The 20,895-nt window shown below is 38.8% G+C and overlaps 1 protein-coding gene across 4 annotated transcripts in view; it reads left to right on the forward strand.

Moving 5' to 3' along the window:
* LOC112143843 (vacuolar protein sorting-associated protein 13B) overlaps nt 1-20,895 on the forward strand; it is a 292,951-nt gene that overhangs the window by 88,413 nt on the left and 183,643 nt on the right. For all 4 annotated transcript variants that reach the window (XM_036216063.1, XM_024268054.2, XM_036216061.1 and 1 more), the window contains exons 18-19: nt 12,559-12,693; nt 14,604-14,783. In XM_036216063.1, the coding sequence (XP_036071956.1) occupies nt 12,559-12,693; nt 14,604-14,783 (315 nt within the window). The remainder of the gene's footprint in view (nt 1-12,558; nt 12,694-14,603; nt 14,784-20,895) is intronic.

Consider the following 20,895-nt stretch of genomic DNA (forward strand, 5'->3'; position numbering starts at 1 on the left):
CATTTACTATATAGTACAAGTTAATTTTCAAGGAAATCTACAGCTGACAAACAGAAAGAGTAAATGTGCAGCAGAGCCAGGTGAAAAGAACCCTGCTACCACACCTTTTAGGTGCTAATTTACCACAGGGCCTTGTTAATGCCGGGTTTGGACCAAGCCCTGGGTGTTAGGGAATCAAGATCAAAGGTTAAGGTAATTTATATAATCATAAACCGGCCCTCCAAAAAGTGATTTATTTAGCTCTGATGCTCTGACCACAGCTGGTTTTTAGGCAGCAGAGCTCTGTGGTGGTCTGGTCAACGACGAGAAGGAGGGGGTCGCGAGAAGTTGGTCGATGGTGGTCACAAGCCATGTTGTGGATGATTGCTGGACGATATATGAGCTGTGACATAGCTTTAGCATGACAGATTCTGGAGAGAAAGAACAGAGGGACAGAGAGTGAATGCTATAATCCAGAGAATGAAAAATGAAAGAGAAAAGGAATCTAAAGGTCGAGGGGAAACGTGCCAGAAGGAAATAACGAGACTGGGATTGGGGGCTGACCTCACTGCCCAAAGTTACAAGTGGCCATTGCTTTGCTTTATTAAACCCACCTCTAGCAGCTTATTGAGTGTGAGGTTAGGCACATTCACAAAGAAACATGCGTATGTTCAATTGCATGCCCACCTTTATCTTTAATGGATTAAATACCTACATCTGAGCTCATGCCATATGATCCCGTTTAAAGAAAGAATGTGGATACAGTAAGTTTATGTTCTGCTTGCATAGCAACTACAGCCATACTGATAATATTAGAGGGCTTTTCACTCACTCATGACTGTATTAATATTAAAACAAGTCTAAGGTTTTAGTTCTCCACACTCAGAGCAAGGTAGTGTGAAAGAAAGTTGATAGTTTATGACAACGATAGCGAACATTTTAGCACGAAACTTTGCATGGTCATAGTGTACCTATTACTGAGAAACAAAAGAGATTTCTTTGTCCATGTCATGCATTTTTACATGGCATAAAAGGTCTGCTGCTGTCATGGCTGCTCTTTCATATCTCTGTGATCTAAGTGGCTTCAGAAGCGTGAGCCTGACGCAAATCCCCCTGTGACGCTGCGGCACAATAAGTGTCTGTAATAGCTCTGTGGTTTTACAGGGGGAAGAGTGTTTCTATCTAAATCACCCTGTCACCTCTGTCATTTGATACCTGTAATGTTGTTAATTTAATGTTGTCTGGTTCCAAAGTTAACCAGTCCATCTTTCTGTCCCATTAAAACCCGCCTTTGTGTATTTTGTTCTGCAGCTTTCAAGCTCACAAGTTTCTCTTGTGGCTTTTTTTCCCCGACGACCTTTATTTTCTTAATCTATTAATCAAGTCAAGCCACTGAACATGAAGTTGTCCCCTGAGCATACACTTAGCTCATGGTATTTTTTTCACTCACTTTTCATTGTTCTAAAGTGGGAGGAATATATGTACAGAAGGACAAGAGGCTTTTTTATGGTCTGTGGTTGTCACAAACGTCAGTAAATAGATGGAAAGTTTAATGAAACCTCTCAGATGTCCGTTTCGGCGCGGTCTGTCCCTTCACTCAAGCATTCCTGCTCCTTTGAAGATCTAGCTTATTGGTTAGGAAGAAATTTCTGTCTGTCTTCTTGTCTGCTTCACGAATTGACATGAGGATAAGAAGAAAGCAGGGGGGAAAGGAAATGGATGGGTCTTTTGTCTATATTCTACCTTATTTTTGACATTAAAAACACAATGGATCAGCATCAGAGACAATAGATAAATCTTGGATGAAACTTGATACAGTTTTTGTCAGTGAAAACTTCAATGAGCTACAGACAGCCTCGCTCAACTCCTGGCAGATTTCGATGATGTTTTAAGTCAATCCAGACAGGCTGAAGTTCTCCGTTTCTCTCTTCAGTCACAACTTATTGAGTTGAGTCAATTCAAAACAGAAGTTTGTTGTTTTCACAGTTGGATTTGGGAGTACAAAGAAAATTTTATTTTTTAATGGGATGACAGGAACATTTATAGGCCAAGAGTTACTCTGCTGTTAAAACTGGGTTTATTTTCAGCCAAACCAAATCACTTATAATTGGTATTAAAATTGTAAAACAGAAACAGCAGTTTTGCAGTTTGTTTCTGTGTTTTTCTATTTAGACATTCTTGTTCTGTGGCTAGCCACAGGTAAAACAATAAAAACGAACTTCCTTTTTTGTTGGTAAAAAAGATATCTTATTCATGGTTGATATTAGAGCCCCAATCTTTTTCTTTTGGGTTTAAACTTTTGGGTTTAAACTTTTGAGTTTAAACAGAGCTCAGATTATTCTCAAACAATCTGCTTTGTTTGGGCAGATGTGAAGATGTGGACAAAACGTTAAAAAAAAAAAAAAGGCACGTTAAAGTTGCACAAATTCGGTTCCACCACCTCTCTTTTACAGTTTGTCAAATTCGATGCTGGATGCTTGTTCCAAAATATGTTCATGAAATTAACGCTTGAAGTTTAGAGATCAAGTTTATTTATTTTGTAGAGCTTTACAAAAGCCCCGGTAATGACGTCTCCATGTTTGGGTTCATGAGATCACTCAGAGATACTTCCAGTAAGATGAACTTCACCATTCACTGCAGGAGCTGCATCTGAATGACAGTGGTGCTGCCGTCTCTCTGTGTCTCAGTTTGAATTTGGGATTTAGATCATTTTTCCCAAGAGAATCGGACTGCAGAAAAAAATTGGCACCCGAAATTTATTAGCTGGAAGTCCCTCCCCCTGCCAGAGCCGGCCGCAAAAAAATATAATTTTAAACGTTCTTTTTGTCCCGTTTCTTCTCTCTTTCATCAACCCTTTTTGCCGTTTTTTTTTCCTCAGTGACACTCTCTGTCACTGAGGAAAAAAAACGGCCCTTCGCTGCTCCGATCAGCTGATTCATAGAGAACAAAACAATTACAGTTTATTCACATTCAAAGCGTAAAAGTTGATAGTTTTACAATATTATTTTGAAAGGGTTTCCTAAAGTTTAGGAAATTTCCGCTTACACAATCGGCTAAAGTTACAATTTCCACTTCCGGCTATAGATCGATTCTGACGCCATCGTTTTTGTGACTAGAGGCCCCTCAATACTTTAGCAAAATTTCACATTTTTCATATATCAATCAGTTTCAGCATCTTCAGCTATCAGCACTAGCATCTTCAGCCACTTTCAGCTTATAGCATTCACACTAGCATTATCACAGGTAATGCTAAATATCCAGTTTACATTTGATCTGCTCTGCTTTCATGTTGGACTTTTGATTGGACCAAACTGTTTAAATGTCAGGCAGGTGCAGCTCCCAATCAAAAGAAACGAACACCAGAAAGCTGGAAAAAAAGCACTTTGAAGAAAACCAGCTTTTTTTTTGCTCCTGGTTATCATATATGGAAAGGCTCCTTCACCTCCTTATCATGTCTACTGCTTAGAAATTTGGTCATTTTTGTTGATTTGCCCTGATGTGTTTTCTTATCTCGGTGTATTGCTCAACCTTTTCTTATCGGTTTGCTGGAAAGTCTGTTTGTACTCCCCTTGCAGTAAGTATCACTAGACTTACTTTCCAAAGAAAATCTGTCATACAAACACATTTTTTGCCAGGTTGTAGTGGTCAGAAATACCTTCACACTGCAGTGAAACAGCTAAATGAAGAAATGAACTCTTATCCAGAACAGCTAACCCTGGTAGCAATATATCCTCTCCAACTCGGCTAAACCAAGTCCACTGGACTCTCCTGATGTGTCTCAGTCTCTGTAGTGGATTTTCTGGTACACAAAATTCAGAGGTTCCTCTCTGTAATGCGTCTCACCTTTCATGGTCTTGCTGTTTCAATACATTTTTTGCACAGTTGTGAATGCTTTTTCTCCTACTGCGTTGTGTTCTGTGTCCTGATTGTCTGCAGACCCTCATCAATCAATCTGTGTCTCCTGTACAGAATCTCTCTTTTCATTTTATTATACTGTATATGACTTATTTTTCTAGGAAGATTTGAACTTTGAGAGTTTAAATTAAACATTAAAGTGTAAAAATGACGCATGTCTGAGAAAAGTGTATAAAGTGTGTGATGAGGAGTTTTGCAAACTCACAACATCTATAATACTACCTTGCAGATTTCACCTATCGCAAATTATTTTATCGAACATAACTTCCTCAATAAACAAGGGATAGCTGTATTTTATTCCCAGTCTTTCTGATGGTTGATCAAGTTTAATCAGATTCCCGTGCACAATCGGTGTATTTTCTGGAGGTATAAACTTTTTCCGTTTTAAGGTTGTAACTTTTGAATACTGTCCCTTGGGGCTTGCTAAAATATGATAGAACAACTCAGTGTAGCCATGGCTCATGAAGTATTACTGTGGGAAGGACTTGTGTTAAAATGTGTTAAACAGATGTTAAGGTGTGCAGTATTTTCGTATCACATAATCTGACATAAAAGAAAAAAAAATGAAATATATATTTTCTATAATTTTTATATATAGATTTTAAACCATTTTACTTATCTAACCTTTAACACATTATGGCAGATTCTGAGAAATTAGTGCAATACTTTAATGGTTCAAAGCACCAGCAGCAGACCTCTCCTTGAAATCAAAGACAGACACAAATAAATCTGTTTGCATTTATGTCATCTAGTAGTGTCTACAGAACTCGCTCCCTGCTGAGAACCAACCATCCCATCTGAGGATAGTGAGTAGTGCCGACTGAGCACATAGCTCCTCATCACAAGGCCATAAATTTCCACTGTAACTCCCATTGAAGTACCTCAGTAGTACAAAAATCCCAGTCACGTCTTGGCTACCACCACACACAGACTGTATCAGCCTCCTCAAAGCAGAGACATAAAAATGGATCTCTGTGGATTATTAGCTAACGAGAATGCTCTGCTCATTATGTCTATAATGCTCTCCCATAAAGCAAGTGGAAAGAAGAAGAAGAAAAAGGCCCAGGAGAAGAGCCTTCTTAAGTTGTAGAGAGGGTTTGGAGAGAGTGCACTATAATCCCGGGTTACACTTCAGCAGTGGGGAGGCTGGTTTAGCGTCATTAGCTGTGGTCTGTAGTTTCAAGCACCACTGTTGCTGGAACCACACTGGCATTCCAAGCTGGCTTCTACTTCAAAGATGGACTGCCCCCGTTTCTTATGTTAACCAAATTTGTCAGGGTTGCATTATGCTGGGGATATGGAAGGTTGAAAGGCAGTTCTTCTCATCCAGAGCTGTGTTTTAATGGCCTATCTCACCACTGGCTAATTATCTCCTTACATGTCGCAATGTGGGAATTATGTCTGTCATAGCATATGTTTTACCATCAATCTCGGTACATTCATCTCTCCCTCCTCTTTTATGCACTCTTATTTCTTTCTCGGTTGGCCTATATATCTTCATTTTGTCTTTCTCTACATCCCCTTCTGCCCCAAACCATCACTGTCTTCCAAACCTCACTGCCACATTGCTGTTTGCCAAATTGCTTCCGCATGAAGACTCCTTAATCGTGATAATTCAGTGGCAGAGGGAACCACACTGCAAAGAACATATGTCACTGCTTTAGTATTCAGATAAAAAGGCCGGCAGCATCTGGGGGGGATGGAAATTATGAAATTAGACCCCCAGCCTGTGCAACCACCAGCACTTACACCAGTTTCACATCTTTAGGCCATGACTGTTATAGGCAGTGAGTACCACCTGTGTACAATACTGCAGTTATAACCTTTCATCAACCTGCTTGAAGAAGTCACATCGGACTTTCCTTGAAAGGCCAAAAACACAGTCGTTGTGTAAAGCTGCGTTCACACCAAACTCACTTTGTCAAATTCACTGCTGGACGCCATTGTCATTTGTTGAATTAGAAAATCATATTTACTGAAATCTAAAGCTATTCCAATCAAAAACATCGTCATAGGTCAAGTTTCATTTGAACATAGGAGTCTTATTTTGTAGCAGCTACACAATTCTTGCATCCATTGAACTTTTTGGAGAGTTTCTGCTTGAATTTCTTTGCAGGATGTCAGAACATCCTCCCAGAGCTGCCGTTATGATGTGAACTGTCCCCACCCCTCAGAGAGACTTTCTTGAAAATGCTCCAAGTATTCTCAATAGAATTGAGGTCAGGGGAGGATAGGGGCCACACCATCAGTTTATCTCCTTTGATGCTCATAACAGCCAATGATGCAGAGTTATTTCTACAGCCTGAGAGGTGCATTGTCATGATGAAGATTTTGATTTGAAGTGGTTTATTTCAAGCAATCAAAAACAATATAACGCATGTGCAACACAAACAACAGATGATTTACATCCACACAAAGAACAGTAAACATAGGACAACTAGGCATCAAATTATAGATTTCTCTAAAGGGAGCGGGGGGAAGCGAACTTATAAAATCACACCCCGGCTCGACCATGATATTTCCTTTACATGAATTAACGTTTTACAGTTCAAAACTTGTAATCTAAGATTTGTATCGTACCAACACAGCTACAGGTCATAAACAATCATTAAGTATCAATAGATCACATGACTATGTGAGCTCAGAAAGCACAGTTCTTCTTTTTGTAAGACAGAAGAAAGTGGTCCGTCATAAACTCCACCTACTTTTCAGAGGTCATTTTCAACCTTCAGTGACCCTAAAGGGGCCGACCGACTCTCTCCCCATGATTCTGGCTCAAACCATGATGCCACCGCCTTCTTGCTGGCATCACAGCCTTCATACCTTGTCCAAGACTTCAACTCTTTCACTCTTTTCCACAGCAGAGATCCTTTTTCTTTACCGAATTACTTGAATGATGCTGCTTAATAATGTGGAACATCCTTCTTTAATAGTTTTCTCTATTAATTGAACTCACCGGACAATCTAATGATCACAGATGTCTGAGTTGAGTTCATTGATCCAAAGAGACACAATATCATCCACGAGTCTCATTGAAAAACAAAGATTTTTTATCTTTTTGACACCCAAATACAATTTGCATTGTAATTTTGAATGCACTGTGGATGATGTTTTTTTTATTGTATTGATGCAAAGAAGAAAAGTATTACAAAGTGCAGGAGTAGAACAATCAGATTCTCCTTCATGTTGATTTTTGACTCCACCCACTGATCACGTTGGCAACACATCACCTGACAAAGCAGTCCTTGGGTGGTTGTTTACCAAAATTCTTAATTGTGAACTTCTGACGCACTGCATCACCTATATCCAGCCGCAGCGCTCGTAACGCGCTGCTGCAAGGCCGAACTAACATACTCTATGTTCAAAACATGCCGTAGGACCTCTGATCCCGTCTGTACATTGACTAAACACTGAAACTGAATTCCCTTGATGTGCATTCAGTGTGAAAGTAGCTTAATAACTCCTACTTCACATGATCTAACCCAAATGATTTATTGGTAATGTAGCCTTTGTGAGCACTCACTTTTGCTATTTTCTCTTTACAGTTAATGCTAATTGAAATTTATTTGACTCGATTCTTGTTTACTGTTCTTGTTCAGAAAACATAAATAGGAAGAGTGTTTTTTATCAATGAATCATGACGATGAAGCACACTTTAAAGTACAACATTCTAAAAGTGGACATGTTTGACTGGTGGAGTCGCTTCAGTTGGATTTAACGAAGCGGTGTGGTTCTGCTCGTCTGTTTTCCTGTCCCACTCCCTGCATGTGTCTGTATTTTTGCTGTGTGTCAGTTCTGGGCAGAGCGCCAGCAGACCTGCTCTTACTTACTGCTTCTACTTCAGCCCTTCCTGACTTAGCAGAGACAGTTATTGTTTCTGCATCAGTCCTTAATGGCTCAGCTGGCTGATTTCAGGCTACCCAACTTGTCCATGTCTACCTCTTTTTCTGTCAGCTGCCTCATTTCTTCGGGCCCACTGCCAGACATGGAGTTAGTATTATAGGCGTTTTATCCTTTTCTGCCTATTACCTGCGTATCAGGCTTTGACTATTGTGAATTACGCTTTAACAACCAGCTCCCATCGTGTAACACTCAAGTCATTAATATCTACACTGCAGCACTTAATTTTACATGGAGTAGTAGTTTTAAGCAAAACATTTCAGAAATAATATAGGTTCCTAACCACTGAGAAAGCAGGATAAGGACGATTTAAACAAAAAACATCCTCCACCATTGTAACAAAAAAAACTGAATCTTAATTTTTAACCAGACCACAGGCTTCTAAAAATTGTGTGACTCTTCAATTATTGCGTATATTTGCCTTGTCCAGCAATATAGACAGATAGCTTTCCCATACCATACAAGCAGTAAGTGCAGTACATGTTGGAATGTGCATGACTCTTAGTTCTCCAGATGTCACGCACACGTGCACACTCACACACACACTCGTTTAAAATCATATGCACTTGTGACTAACACAGCAGAAAGTTATCACAATGGTCATGGTAGGCATTTTTTTCATGTAGTGATGCATTTCAGTGACTGAGGGATGAATCGACCTTTAAGGTGCATTCTCACTGAATGCGATTCGCACGGTGGAGGCGGGCAGTTTCAATGTTGAGTCAATGGAACAGACTCGACATGAGGCGATCTGAAGTCTCGTGGTGCGATTTGAGCATCGGGCAGCAAACTGGGCAGTGCGGTCAAAATTTAAACATCTGAAGTTTGACGGGTCACTGTGCTGCATTTAACAATCAGGAACTCAGCTTTAGGGATGTGACCTTTTCAATGACTTAATCAGCAAGTGGAATACTAGTAGCGGTGAATTTGTTGCGCGACAAATTTGTCATGTATAGTAATTTTGTTTGGTAACATTTTCATAAGATGAGGGCTTCTTTTTTGAGAAAATTAAAAATAATCTACATGGTGGTGGTCACTCCATCTCCGAGTTATCTGTATATTTTGAGTTTTAGTTGTAGCTCTTCTTGGTGTTGAATGTTGACCAACACATCCAACAAATGTTCTGTTTTTCACGACTGTTCTGCCTTTTCCTACCAATTTCTTTTCTTTTCATTTTGATGTAATCTTTTCAGTTTTAGATTTAGTTTGGTAACTGCAGTCAAACAGGGCTATCTTCTTGGTGTTTGAAGCAAAGCCATAGGTTTAGGGCACTAACTTGTGTTTATGCTCTCCTTGCACCTGCCTTTACTTGACTAGTAATGCATATTCACACAGAAGCAGACCATCACAAACGCCTGGTTGTTTTTACACACAAACGCACCATGCAGCATTCTAGACACAGAAAACTATTGTTCAAGCTGACAAACTGACCAACCCATGAAGTCTCAGTCTTCCTGTGCAGACCACAATTTTATAGTCCAACAGCTGGACAAAACATTGTCAGGAGCCCCCCCTCTATGCTAACACCACCAACCTAGCAGGTGCGCTGTGCCCTTTTGCACCACTACGTGGGCAACAGGGATATGTTACAGTGATACCCCCGGTCCCATTTATCAAAGAGGAGAGGGAATGGCCCCTGTCATGTTCTGCTCTGGCTTGATCTTACAACAACTCAATCTTTTCTAGACTCATGAGGGCTGTTAGAGAGTACAGGTCTCACTCTTCACTAGTGCTTTCCCTTTAGTGCTTTGGTCACAGGGTCTATGCGTACATGGTGTAGGAGACATTTGTTTTGAGTTTGTTCACATAATGTAGCCTAAATGATCATCTGTAGAATTATTTAGTTTCCAGTGTGAGAAGGAAGCTGAGATTACTATAGACGTGTTATTCTCTGTGTGATCACAGAAATAACCCAAACATTTGTGGTAGTTGTGGGCATATACTGTAAACAACTCTAAAGGTGAACAGGGGGATTTGTGTGTAGTAAATAAATGTAACTAGTATTTAAATCTAAAAAGGGAAGGTTATGTTATGGTGATGGAGAGTTCTCTTATGTTATGGTGATAGGGAGTTCTCTTAAAAAAGATATTTAATCTTTGCATTTTGAGATTTTTTTTAAACTATCTTGGGCACATTTCCTGAATTTCCCTGAGGATTTCCAAAGGGATTAATAAAGTATTTTCTATTGTATTCTACTAATATAAACATATCAGTAGATACTCTTGATCCTTATAGTTTCTGGACTCCTCCGAGTATCTCCTTCAGTTGTCAGTGCTGATGGAAAGTTCAGGTTACTTTCAGCTTCACAAGTGTGGAAGAAAAAGTGAAATAAATTGATGTCATGCGAGCTGATGCAAATGTCAATGATCCAGTGATGATCAGAACAGTCGGCTAATGTCCCGTTACTTGGCAAAAATCTTGATGTGTCTCAGAAATGGGCACAGATGGACAGAACATGTGACATACATGTCCTCCTCCTCCTTCAAATATCTGTCATCTCGGTCCAGAATAACTTAATTGTTTTTATAGGTGAGTCCTCTGTCTGTAACTCTTCCGCTCTCCTTACCCTGTTTACATTAAAAGTGGGGTCATCTGGACCCCACAAGAGAGTGCGCTGAACTTTTTTTTATCTTTGATTTTTGAGTTTCACTAATGTCCATGGCAGACATAAAATCCTGTCCACCTTTGTCCACATTTGTCATGGAAGGAATCACACATCAATATGTGGGTGGAGTCATCTGGACCCCAAAGAGAGCAGAGTTTTACCCATTGATATATATTACTGGATATCCTTGTCTATTTGCTCCAATAGACAGAGATGTACGCACAGGTGCCATTGTTATGCATTGAGTCGCGTCAACAAAAAGCAGCTGTTTCAATGTAAGTCCTGCTGTTATCAACCACAAAAATCAGGCTAGGTCCCTCATTTTTTTTTACTGATTTTCACAAACTATGGTTCAAGTTAAAGCTTAGAAAATGATTGATGTCGTGGTATATTTACATTGTTATTATCTCTAAAATCTAAGCTGTAAAGAGTGCAAGAACTGCATCTTCTCTAGTGTTACAGGTAACGCTCTGCTGTGAAATGAACAGATTTTGCCTTTTTGTCAGAATCTATAGAAGTGAGTTTGTAAGTATTTATTACCCAAGCCTAGAAAAGAGGAGGATTGATGAAGTTTAATGACATGACTGGCTGATAAACTTGACAAAGTGAAGTAACAAAACCCATTTCCTATTAAAAACACCTCAAAGAACAAAAAAACACCCTACACATACAACACATACAAATACAATTAGATAAGCAGCCACTTGTAAAAATCTACCATCATGAAGAAAAACTTAGAAACTACATAATTACTTATGTTTGCATAGACAGCTCCTTCCCTAACATCTGCTCCCCTTTTCATTGTTTATGGCAGAAAGTGGAAGCTTCAGATTCTAGATGGGCTTCCTCCAGTCTATGTGACCATGAAATATGTTCAACACTGGCAGGATATATTTAATAAATTACGTGTGAATTATTACTTTCCTTTAAAAAATAAATAAATAAATAAATACGCAGCAACATGTAGCCTCGGACGGAGTTAAAATACATGCATTAATCTGCATCTGAACCTCACATATTACATGTGGGCAACATGAACCTCCATCAGTTTTTGTTCTGGTCGCACGTAAACATGTGGGAATAAAATCAGCATGCTACTTGCTAGCTCCAATTTTAGCACAAACTTCTCACTTCCCAGTCGTATTTCTCGCTATTAAAATGTGATTTCTAAGCTGTGACGATTCCTCTCCATCGGGATATTTTGTTGTCATGGTTTTTGTAGTTGATTAAAGAACAATGGTTCTACCCTAATGTTGTGGATCTTCTTTGCTGAGCCATCCTGTTGTTGGTGTGTAGGTGGAGTGTTGTTTACTTTCTATAAAGCAGTGGTCCAAAAATTATTTCAGGTCACTAAAATTGGTATTTTGTAAATATAACCATAAACTGTTTGATCAAATTTATGAGCAGCACCCTGTTAACATTAGACAGCCAGTTGCCAAATATTATGCATTATTATTATTATGGTCTGTCACAAGAAATCCTTATTTGGAGAAAATACTTTCTCGTTTTTGTCTGTTAATTGCCAATTTCCTTTTTTTTAAGTTGAAGATTTTTATTCCGTTTCTAAATACATTTTTCTTGTTAACTTTGCTGACTTGGGGTTTTCAATTTAACGATTGGTGGAGCTGCTTAAGAAAGTAGCAGATGTATTTTCGCCATGTGATCGAGTAACTTGACATGCATCAAGAAGTTTTCCAAAATAAAACTTGCTTTAGAATAAAAATAATAAATAAAACAGAACACTTTTTTTTTTCTTGTGGCCTTTTGCCAGCTGTCCCACGCACCAGAACCAATCCACACCAAATGGGTTGGGGACCAGTGATACGTCCTTTAGACAGATCTCTGGATTATTGCAAAGAGCTCATAGCTCTACCTCTCCCTCTGTGTTTTGTCATTAAGAACTCCCTCAAGATTCAAATGTTGGCTTAATGAAAATACTTTACCAGTTTCTGCTTGTGACATTTGTGCAATATGAACTTATTAGACCAGTTTCTGCTGGTTTGTAGCACTCGTATGGAAGCAATGCTTGTCTCTCTCCTGTCTTTGTACCTGGTTGGTCAAGAACAATTAGAGGCCGATCATTGTTCAATGAAGCCACAGAAGCGATTCTTAAACCTGCCAGAGTCCATATTCACGGCTTTTCTCTCTTTTTTTATTAGGTGTGAGATATCCAGGCCCGTCACCGACTCTCGAAGGCTTGGTCCAAAATGTGGAGTTGAAGTTCTGCAGCCGTGCGATGGTGAAATGTGCCTCGGGAACTGTGGGAGCTGTAAAAGTATGCGCCAGGACCCCAGGTGTGTACAGCTGTGCCCTGTTAAAACTTTACTGCCTGTGTAGGAGGGAAAGAGTGAGACAAACGAGACTCTTCTTTTATTTTCTTTAACTCATACTTTTACACCCTCCCCCATCCCAGTCTGTCTTCTATTCAATATTAACCTCTTTTTTCTTATTTTGTTTTGTTTTTATTTAAACTTATTGTATTTTATTATTTATTAATAATCTTTCAGTTGGTTTTAGCCATGCCTTTTTTAATCAAACAAAACAGAAATCTTCTTGCTAATTGTTCACCAAGATGTGATGTTAGACTGCAGCATTTTAGTTTAATTGTAACAAAAATATTTATTTTCTCATTTGAACTACAGCTAAATTTAAGATATAGTTAATAATTCACACAACACTTTACTATAAAAAGGCAGCATAGAAAATGTGTAATTATTTAGAAAAACTATAAACTGCCTAATATTTCAGATCATTTTTCATTAGATCATTGAGGTAGGAATTCTCTTCTCTAATAGTCTCTAATGCAGGTGTGGGCAAACGTTTTGGCTTGTGGGCCACAAAAGGTTCTAAAATTTGACAGAAGGACCGAACCAGAACACCGGAGTGTTTTGATAATTCGCCTCATGGGAGAAAGAAATAACATAGAATCTGGAGAAAAACATGCTTTCATTTTGATTGAAATTTAATATTTATATTTTAAAACAGAACATTTAGAGTTTTTATTTCAAAAGTGTGGCTTTTGTTTCCATTTTAGTGCCAATAGCATTGATGGATCGATGTCCCTAAAGAAAACACTTGGGAAATGCTGCGTTCATGTTTGTTGAACTGATCGGAAAAGGACTGCCCGACTTTGAAAATGCAAGTGACGGTCAAAAAAACAACAAAGTCTTCAAATGCAAAATAACTTTCTGCTCCTAAACAAAGATCAATGTGTCTGCAGTGTACCTTCTATGGATAGACAACAGATTTACAGGGAAAAACATTCTTATCAGTATAATTTATCCCAGTTTGGAAGCCAGATTAAATCGGTAAACGGGCCGCAGTTTGCCCATCCCTGCTCTAACCCATATATTGTAAATTGTGTGTTCTTAAATGGTACTTGTTGTTCTTAATAAGGACCAAATGACATGAGACATCACATTTACACACATTCATACACTGATGGTGGCAGAGCTGCCATGCAAGGGGAAAACTGGCGTAAAGGGGCCTTTCAGAGTGAACTATATCCATATATATGATCATATGTTACCTTTGGAACACTAAAAAACACATTATTTATGAAATAGAAGTTCTTTTTTCAGAGTTTTTTCCTACCCGGAAGTAAAACATCTTGATTCCTGAAGCTCCGCCTGCCGCTGCGTGTGGGTGCCGCCCATTTCATGACATCATCCTATAGCCATTCTTTCTTCGTTTCTCCCATGTGTGCTTATTTATATAGCGCTTTTTTAAACCTTGATTTAAGCCCAAAATGTTTTACAGTCACAGTCCCATTCACACACATTCATGCATGGTGCTAACCTGTAATCACCAGGAGCAATGTGGGGTTCAGGGTCTGGTCTAAGGACAGTTTGGCTCACGAGTTGTCGAGGCTGGAGCCAAACCCACAACCTAACAATAAGAGGTTGACCGCCCCCCACAGCCACCCATGCTTCACATAATGGAGTTATTAGTCTTGTAAGTTGTGCTTGATGCTCATTTTCCAACCATTCACGACTTGTGTTATTCATGACAGATTTTTGACAAATACTTGGTAAAAATATGTTGTAAAAACTCAAAAATGGTAATAAGATTTGAATTTAAGTCCCACTCTGATCATCTTTTGAGCTATATTTTGATTATGCTGCTGCATGAAAAGCTCATTGGAATTCAGGTTCATTGTAGTTAAATTTAACTGAAATTCAGTGTGTATGTCTAATTCTCTTAGGTTCAGCAGAAGGGGTGAAGGAGAAACTGGTTCCTCTGATTCAGGGGCCGTCTGACACTAAAGAGCTCTACATGAGTCGCTGGCTGAATGAGATCCGTAAACCTGAGTCTTTACTGGCTCCGGACCTGCTGGTGTTTTCTGTTCAAGTCCCCCAGCAAGGAGACGACTGCAGAAACTCAGGTAAACATTTTTAAGCATAATTTAATTGACTATTTCCTTATTCGGTTTTGCTTTCTGACTGCATTACCTCTGAAGAACTCTAAGCTTTTTGATAATGTTTGTCAGCCTGCGCTTATGGAGCACTGCACTGTGTGATGAGTATGTTTTTATGCTTGCTGTCCCATTCTGGTGGTTGGATAGTTATCACCAACCGTTGCAATGATCAGTCTTATTCTTGGTTGGTTTAGTTTTTCATTTCTCTGGCTTTTATTGATGTGCTTCGCTGCTTCATTTTTTTGGCAAAGTCAAAAAGTAGTTTCATCTCCAGTATTTGGTTAATGTACCAGAGAGAACAAGAATTGTCTAAATAATGCAGACTGAGGTGTTTCTAAGGTTACTTCAGGATTGATATTGATTGCTGATTTACAGTCAAGTTGACATTTTATTGCTCCTCTTAACCCTTCCGCTCTCCTTGGCTTGTTTACATTAAAAGTGGGGTCATCTGAACCCCACAAGACAGTGTGCTGAACTTTTATTTATCATTTATTTTTGAGTTTCACTAATGTCCATGGCAGACATAAAGTCCTGTCCACCTTTGTCCACATTTGTCATAGAAGGATTTACACATCAAAATGTGGTTGGAGTCATCTGGACCCCAAAGAGAGCGGAAGGGTTTTTTGGGTGTAGTTTTGACACAAAAAGCCTTAAAAGATGAATTTCTTAATTCAGTACTTCAGTTAAAACGCTAAGCCTCGTCTCTTGTGGCTATATCTGGTAGTTCCTCCGTTTTTGCGGGGCCTCTGTTCAGTGAGCTCTGGTTCTGATTTCCTCTTTAACTGAGAATAAATAATAATGTTTCAGCATCGGTGATGATGTCCCATGCTTTTGTGTTCCTTAAAAAAATATTATAAGAAGAATAATCGACACATGTTATTCTCCAAGTTCTCTTTAGTGAACTTTGGTGGAGAAAAGTAATATAGGGAAGCACTTCTAAAAAAAAAAATGCAGATCTGGTATGCATTGATCATCGTTTCATAACGGGATTGTTGCATCCTGAATAGGAATTAAATGGAATCATGAGGTGCCTCGAGAGTCCCACCTCTTACTGCTGTATTTCTAATTTATTTAGGGCTTATTTTATAATATATATTTTCAAGGTTACTCCCTCCTTTGTAACAGCTGCAGAGGTGTTAAGTGCAAAGTAAAGGAACGTATCCAATGTAAATGGAAATCTGAAAATGAGAGGATTTATGTTTTGCCCAGGCCCTGAATCATACTAGGATATTTGGCTGTAAACATGTCAGCTGTGACACATAAAACCAGACAAAATTCCCTGTGTGTGTGAGAAATCATGTCTAACCACCTATTTTGTTAGTAGTGCCAATGGTTGTCCATCCCAACAAACCAAAATAACACAATCTGAACATCAAATGGGAAAAGCTTTTGTTCGAGTATGACTGATGTAAAAGAGTAAATGATCCTTATTCTTTAAATTAAAATGATATAAAAGAGGACTACTTGTGTATCACATGTGAAAACTCATAATTTATTTACCAATGGTGATTTTAAAATCTGTAATTCACTGTTCAGTTTACTCTCAAAGTTCACAGTTTGATTATTTTTTGGGTTAAACTTGTGTCTTAGGGAGATGCTGTCAGAGCTGCTGTGGGCTCATTATTCCATGTCTACTCAGGTCACTTTACGTACTCCATGTAACTCCTGCAATCCTGAGTTTACTGGGGTTCCTCTTTACACCTTTTGGTTAACCCTTTAGAAAGAATGTTAACACTGGAGCTAACGCTCTGGTGTAAAAGGGGTAATCAGCAGCGAATAAGTTATAAAAAATATAGGAATACATGACACAATGAAGTGAAGCTTTATTTACAAGATAGTACTTCAATACCTATTAATTAGTGTACTGTAAAAGGAAGCATTACCCTTAAGCTTACCTCAACCCTGAAAGACAGAATCTAAAAATAATGCAAGAAATCACATTGATTTTTTTTTTTTTTTAAGATTCGATCTGTATAGTGGTGCAAAAAAAAGTATTTGTCTCTCTTACAAACAAGCAATAATTATATTTCTCACAGAACTATAACTTTTTTAAGATGCTCTTTCTTTCTCCACTGGTTACCTGTATCAATGTCACCTGTTTGAACTGGTTCTCTGTATAAAAGACACCTGTCCACGCCCTTAAACAGTCAGACTGCAACCTCTCCACCAGGACCAAGACCAAAGAGCTGTCAAAGGACACCAGGGACAAGATTTTAGACTTTAAAAAAGACGGGGATGAAACGAACTACATTAAGCAGCTTTGAGAGAAGAGATCAACTGTTGGAGCTATTATTAGAGAATGGAAGAAATACAAGATCACTGAAAAGTTTCCTCAGCCCTTTAACTCCATGCAAAATCTCACCTGGTGGAACATATGACCTTCAGAATGGTGAGGAAAAATCACAGAACTACTCAGAGGAGTGATCTCTTCAATGACTTGAAGAGATCTTAGACCACAGTAACGAAGGTTATCTATCATTAACACACGTTTATTCACACATCACACATATCACTAACACATCATTAACACATGTTGGAATGGGTTCAAATCCTGTAGAGCTTCAAAGGTCCTCCTGTGTAAGCCAGCACACATCCAGACCCGTCTAAAGTTCTTCAGAGACCACCTGGGTGATCCAAAGGAGGATTGGGAGAAGGCCATAAGGCCAAAATAGGATCCTCTGGCCACTCACTGTGTTTGGAGAAAGAAGAAAGCTGAGTTCAACCTCAGAACACCATAAGCATGGAGGTGGGAGCATCATGCTTTGGAGCAGTTTTTCTACAAAGAGGACACATCTTGTCCTTGATACGTATAAAGGAAAGGATGAATAAAGTATGAAGAGATTTTGGAGAAAAACCTCCTTCCATCAATGAGAATACCAGTGTTGAAGATGAAACATGGCTGGATCTTCCAGCATGGCAATTATCCCAAACACATCACCTGGACAACAAAGGTGTGGCTACCAAAAAAAAAAAACATGTCAAGGTTCTGGAGTCGGAGTTTTCCAGTAAACATCCCAGCATTCCCAAATCACAGCTCTGAAGTAGATGTGCATGGAAGAATAAACCAAAACAGCAGCTTCAGTGCAAATCAACTGAAGACTTACAGGAAACATTTGACCTCTGCCATTAATAACCAGGGATACGTTACAAAGTGTTGAGGTAAACTTGTGTTATTGACCAAATACTTCTACATTCTTTTACAATTTGTCTCTTCAGTTAAAGTGTAGCTCTTCAGTGTGCTTCTACCAGCTTGTGGTCAGTGGACTGAGTGAATTCAGAACTTTGCACTCTGTCCATTTATCTGTACTCTTTTGCTTTAGTGAGCTTGACTGACTGCATCTGGTTATAACTTCGGATAGGCCTTACTTTTAGTGCTTCCTCTCGGTTCATGGATGTGTGATCTCTGTGTCTTCTCAATTCTTAGGGACTTTGACAGGCTCTGGAAATCACCAACACTTTCTTTATGGATCCTTTGATTTATCCCAGAAGTCATTTCATCCACGCCTTCCATTTTTTTCTCTTTTTTTAGGCTCAAAAAGTCCATATCAAAGGATCTCTTCTGACTCTGCATCAAGTCCAAGTGGTAGATTTTAAAAGCACCAACAGATATTCACATCTCTCTCATGTCTTGAACATTTTTCTTTACTTAGTTCTAGGATATGAATTCTACATGAAATATTTTTAAAACAACTCACCAAAAAGGTGTTTTACTGTTTATTAAACTACTTCTTGCACGTCATTTAAAGAGCAACACTTATGTTTTAATGTTGGCTTTTTTTCTTCTTCAATTTAACTTGAGAAGACTGATTAGATTTCAAAGATGTCCGGTGACATCTGCTTTCAGTTCTGCTGTTTATCAATAAACTGAAGTCAATTACAGGTTACTTGAAAAATAAAGTTCCAGGGCTTGTTTAAAGGGAGATGCTGCACACTTGCAGAACTTCTGCAGATTTAAATTCTTTGTTTTCATTTTTGTATAGTTCAGGTTGGAACAATCTAACAAATCATTATTGAAAGACATGGTTTATATCAATGGGAAATTTATAAGCTTTACTTTGAAATTGTCTTTTTATTAGTCCATTAATGTTTTAAAGACCCACTCCAATGAAAATTGAGTTTTTGGTGTTTTTAACATGGTATTATAGCATTTTTCTGATGATAGAGGACATATAAAAAGAAAATGATGTTTAAATTGAATTTCTATGTACTTCTTTATATAACTCCTTGTGAATAAGGAGCAGAAGTAAAAATGCAGTTGGAAAAAGCTTGTATCAGTTACGCTCCATTCTGATACATCCACTTACAGACCAATAGATTCATGAACGTCTTTGTTTTCCTCGTCTGACCTGGAATCTGGATCTAAACTGTACAGCTGGATAGCTTTGATATTGTTGGATGTTTTTGTTGTTAGCTTGGGGGTGTGAGGGGATGTAAGCTAGCAGGAGAAAGTGCAAACAGAAGGATGTTGGGAAGCAGGGGCAGGCTTACTCCGCCCCAATAGTCCCGCCCATAAACTCTTAGGCAAATTTTTAATGAATTCCTGCCGCTCTGCAGAAACTTTGTCTTAGAAAACGACACAGGTTTTTAAATTTTGGCTAAAAATGACATAACTATTTCAGACAAAGTATTACAGTTTGTCTTTTTTTTTCTTTTCTGTTTACATTCACAATCACAGTTTTTCCTATAGTCCCATTCTAAGTGATGACACTATAGAAGAAGTGAGCCGTAATCGTTTCAGGACAGTAGCTGTCTGGCTGATCGTCCTTAGCTTGATCTTGTCCTGTCGTAGCTGATGGATTGTTAATGCTGAGGGGCCTTCCATGTAAAAGGTTAGAGGGCGTGTGACGAAAAGTGGTTTGTCTGGACCTTGGAATAAGGGGCGGCCTGCAGGTTTCCCTATTATGAGTGCACATAGACGTGCACACACTACTCCTCACTACTTAGTTTCCCCACTTTAGGGACCAATGAGACGGGTGGGCTTCATAATGATAGAGAAGAAAGAGTGGAGGGAGGAGGGGAGTTCGCATGTGTTTTCCCCAGGCACGCTAGCAGCTGCGAGAGAATGATTTATGCTTTTCTCAGAACTCTGGGATCTCAAAATGCTACATTTAATCAAGAGCAATGAAAGCAGAGCAAACATTAAAGATGTTCCTCATAAAGCCCGCCATTTTTGATCTATTTTCCATACCACTGGGTCTGTGGGAATAGTGGAGCAAAGCTATCTTTAATCTAAATTTTACGTTGGAGGGAATCACGAAGGCTGAATAAAAGGAATTCTATGGGAATTCCCATTCTCCATTTGCACCTAGCATGTTTAGACTGTAATAGAAAACAAAATAAAAGTTGAGTTCTCTTGAAAATCATAGATATTGAAGTTTGGGATTTTTTTTTTGCAGTGCTAACATTTTACAGTTATCTTTGTATTTTTCTGATGAGACTTCCAGGCTGTGTACTAGTACGTAGGAGTATTGAGAAGTACTTGAAGTGTCCAGAAAGACCTGTCTGCAGCAAGCAGAAACAGGTGGGATCTTGCACCACTGTGGGTCTGTACGACCTTTGACTAATGAGAGCAGGTGGGAATGAAGTGCCACCTGACTTTGATCAGACTTTTCGGATATATTAAGAGTTTTTGGGAACAGAGTTCCTTTCTTTGGCTATAATGCATGCACATTTTGTGTATAAAGATACATAACGAGCTTCAAACATTTTATCACCCTCTGAAACCATCATTGTTGTTCAGGCTGAGTTGACCTGACGTGTGCTCTCCCTTTCTTCGTAGGCTCTTCCATTACAATCTTTCAAAGGCTCGTCGCACTTTCAAAAGCCCATCTATCATTCTCTATTCTTCTCTTTTGCATGTGTTCACTCACTCCTTAAGAGTGTTGAATCAACAGCCTGACTTTCTCTCATGCCGAAGCCTGACGCCTTTAAGCTGTTGCCTGAAAGCTCTCCTGTTCAGATATCTCTCAGACAAAATAATGAACAAAATTAAACTCTGGAGGCCCTCACAAGACATTTTAGAGACATATAGCACAATAAGTTGGTACTGTGCTACAGTGTAATAAAAAATAAAATCAAA

Source organism: Oryzias melastigma, linkage group LG16, assembly GCF_002922805.2.
Source record: "Oryzias melastigma strain HK-1 linkage group LG16, ASM292280v2, whole genome shotgun sequence".
Taxonomy (NCBI): Eukaryota; Metazoa; Chordata; class Actinopteri; order Beloniformes; family Adrianichthyidae; genus Oryzias; species Oryzias melastigma.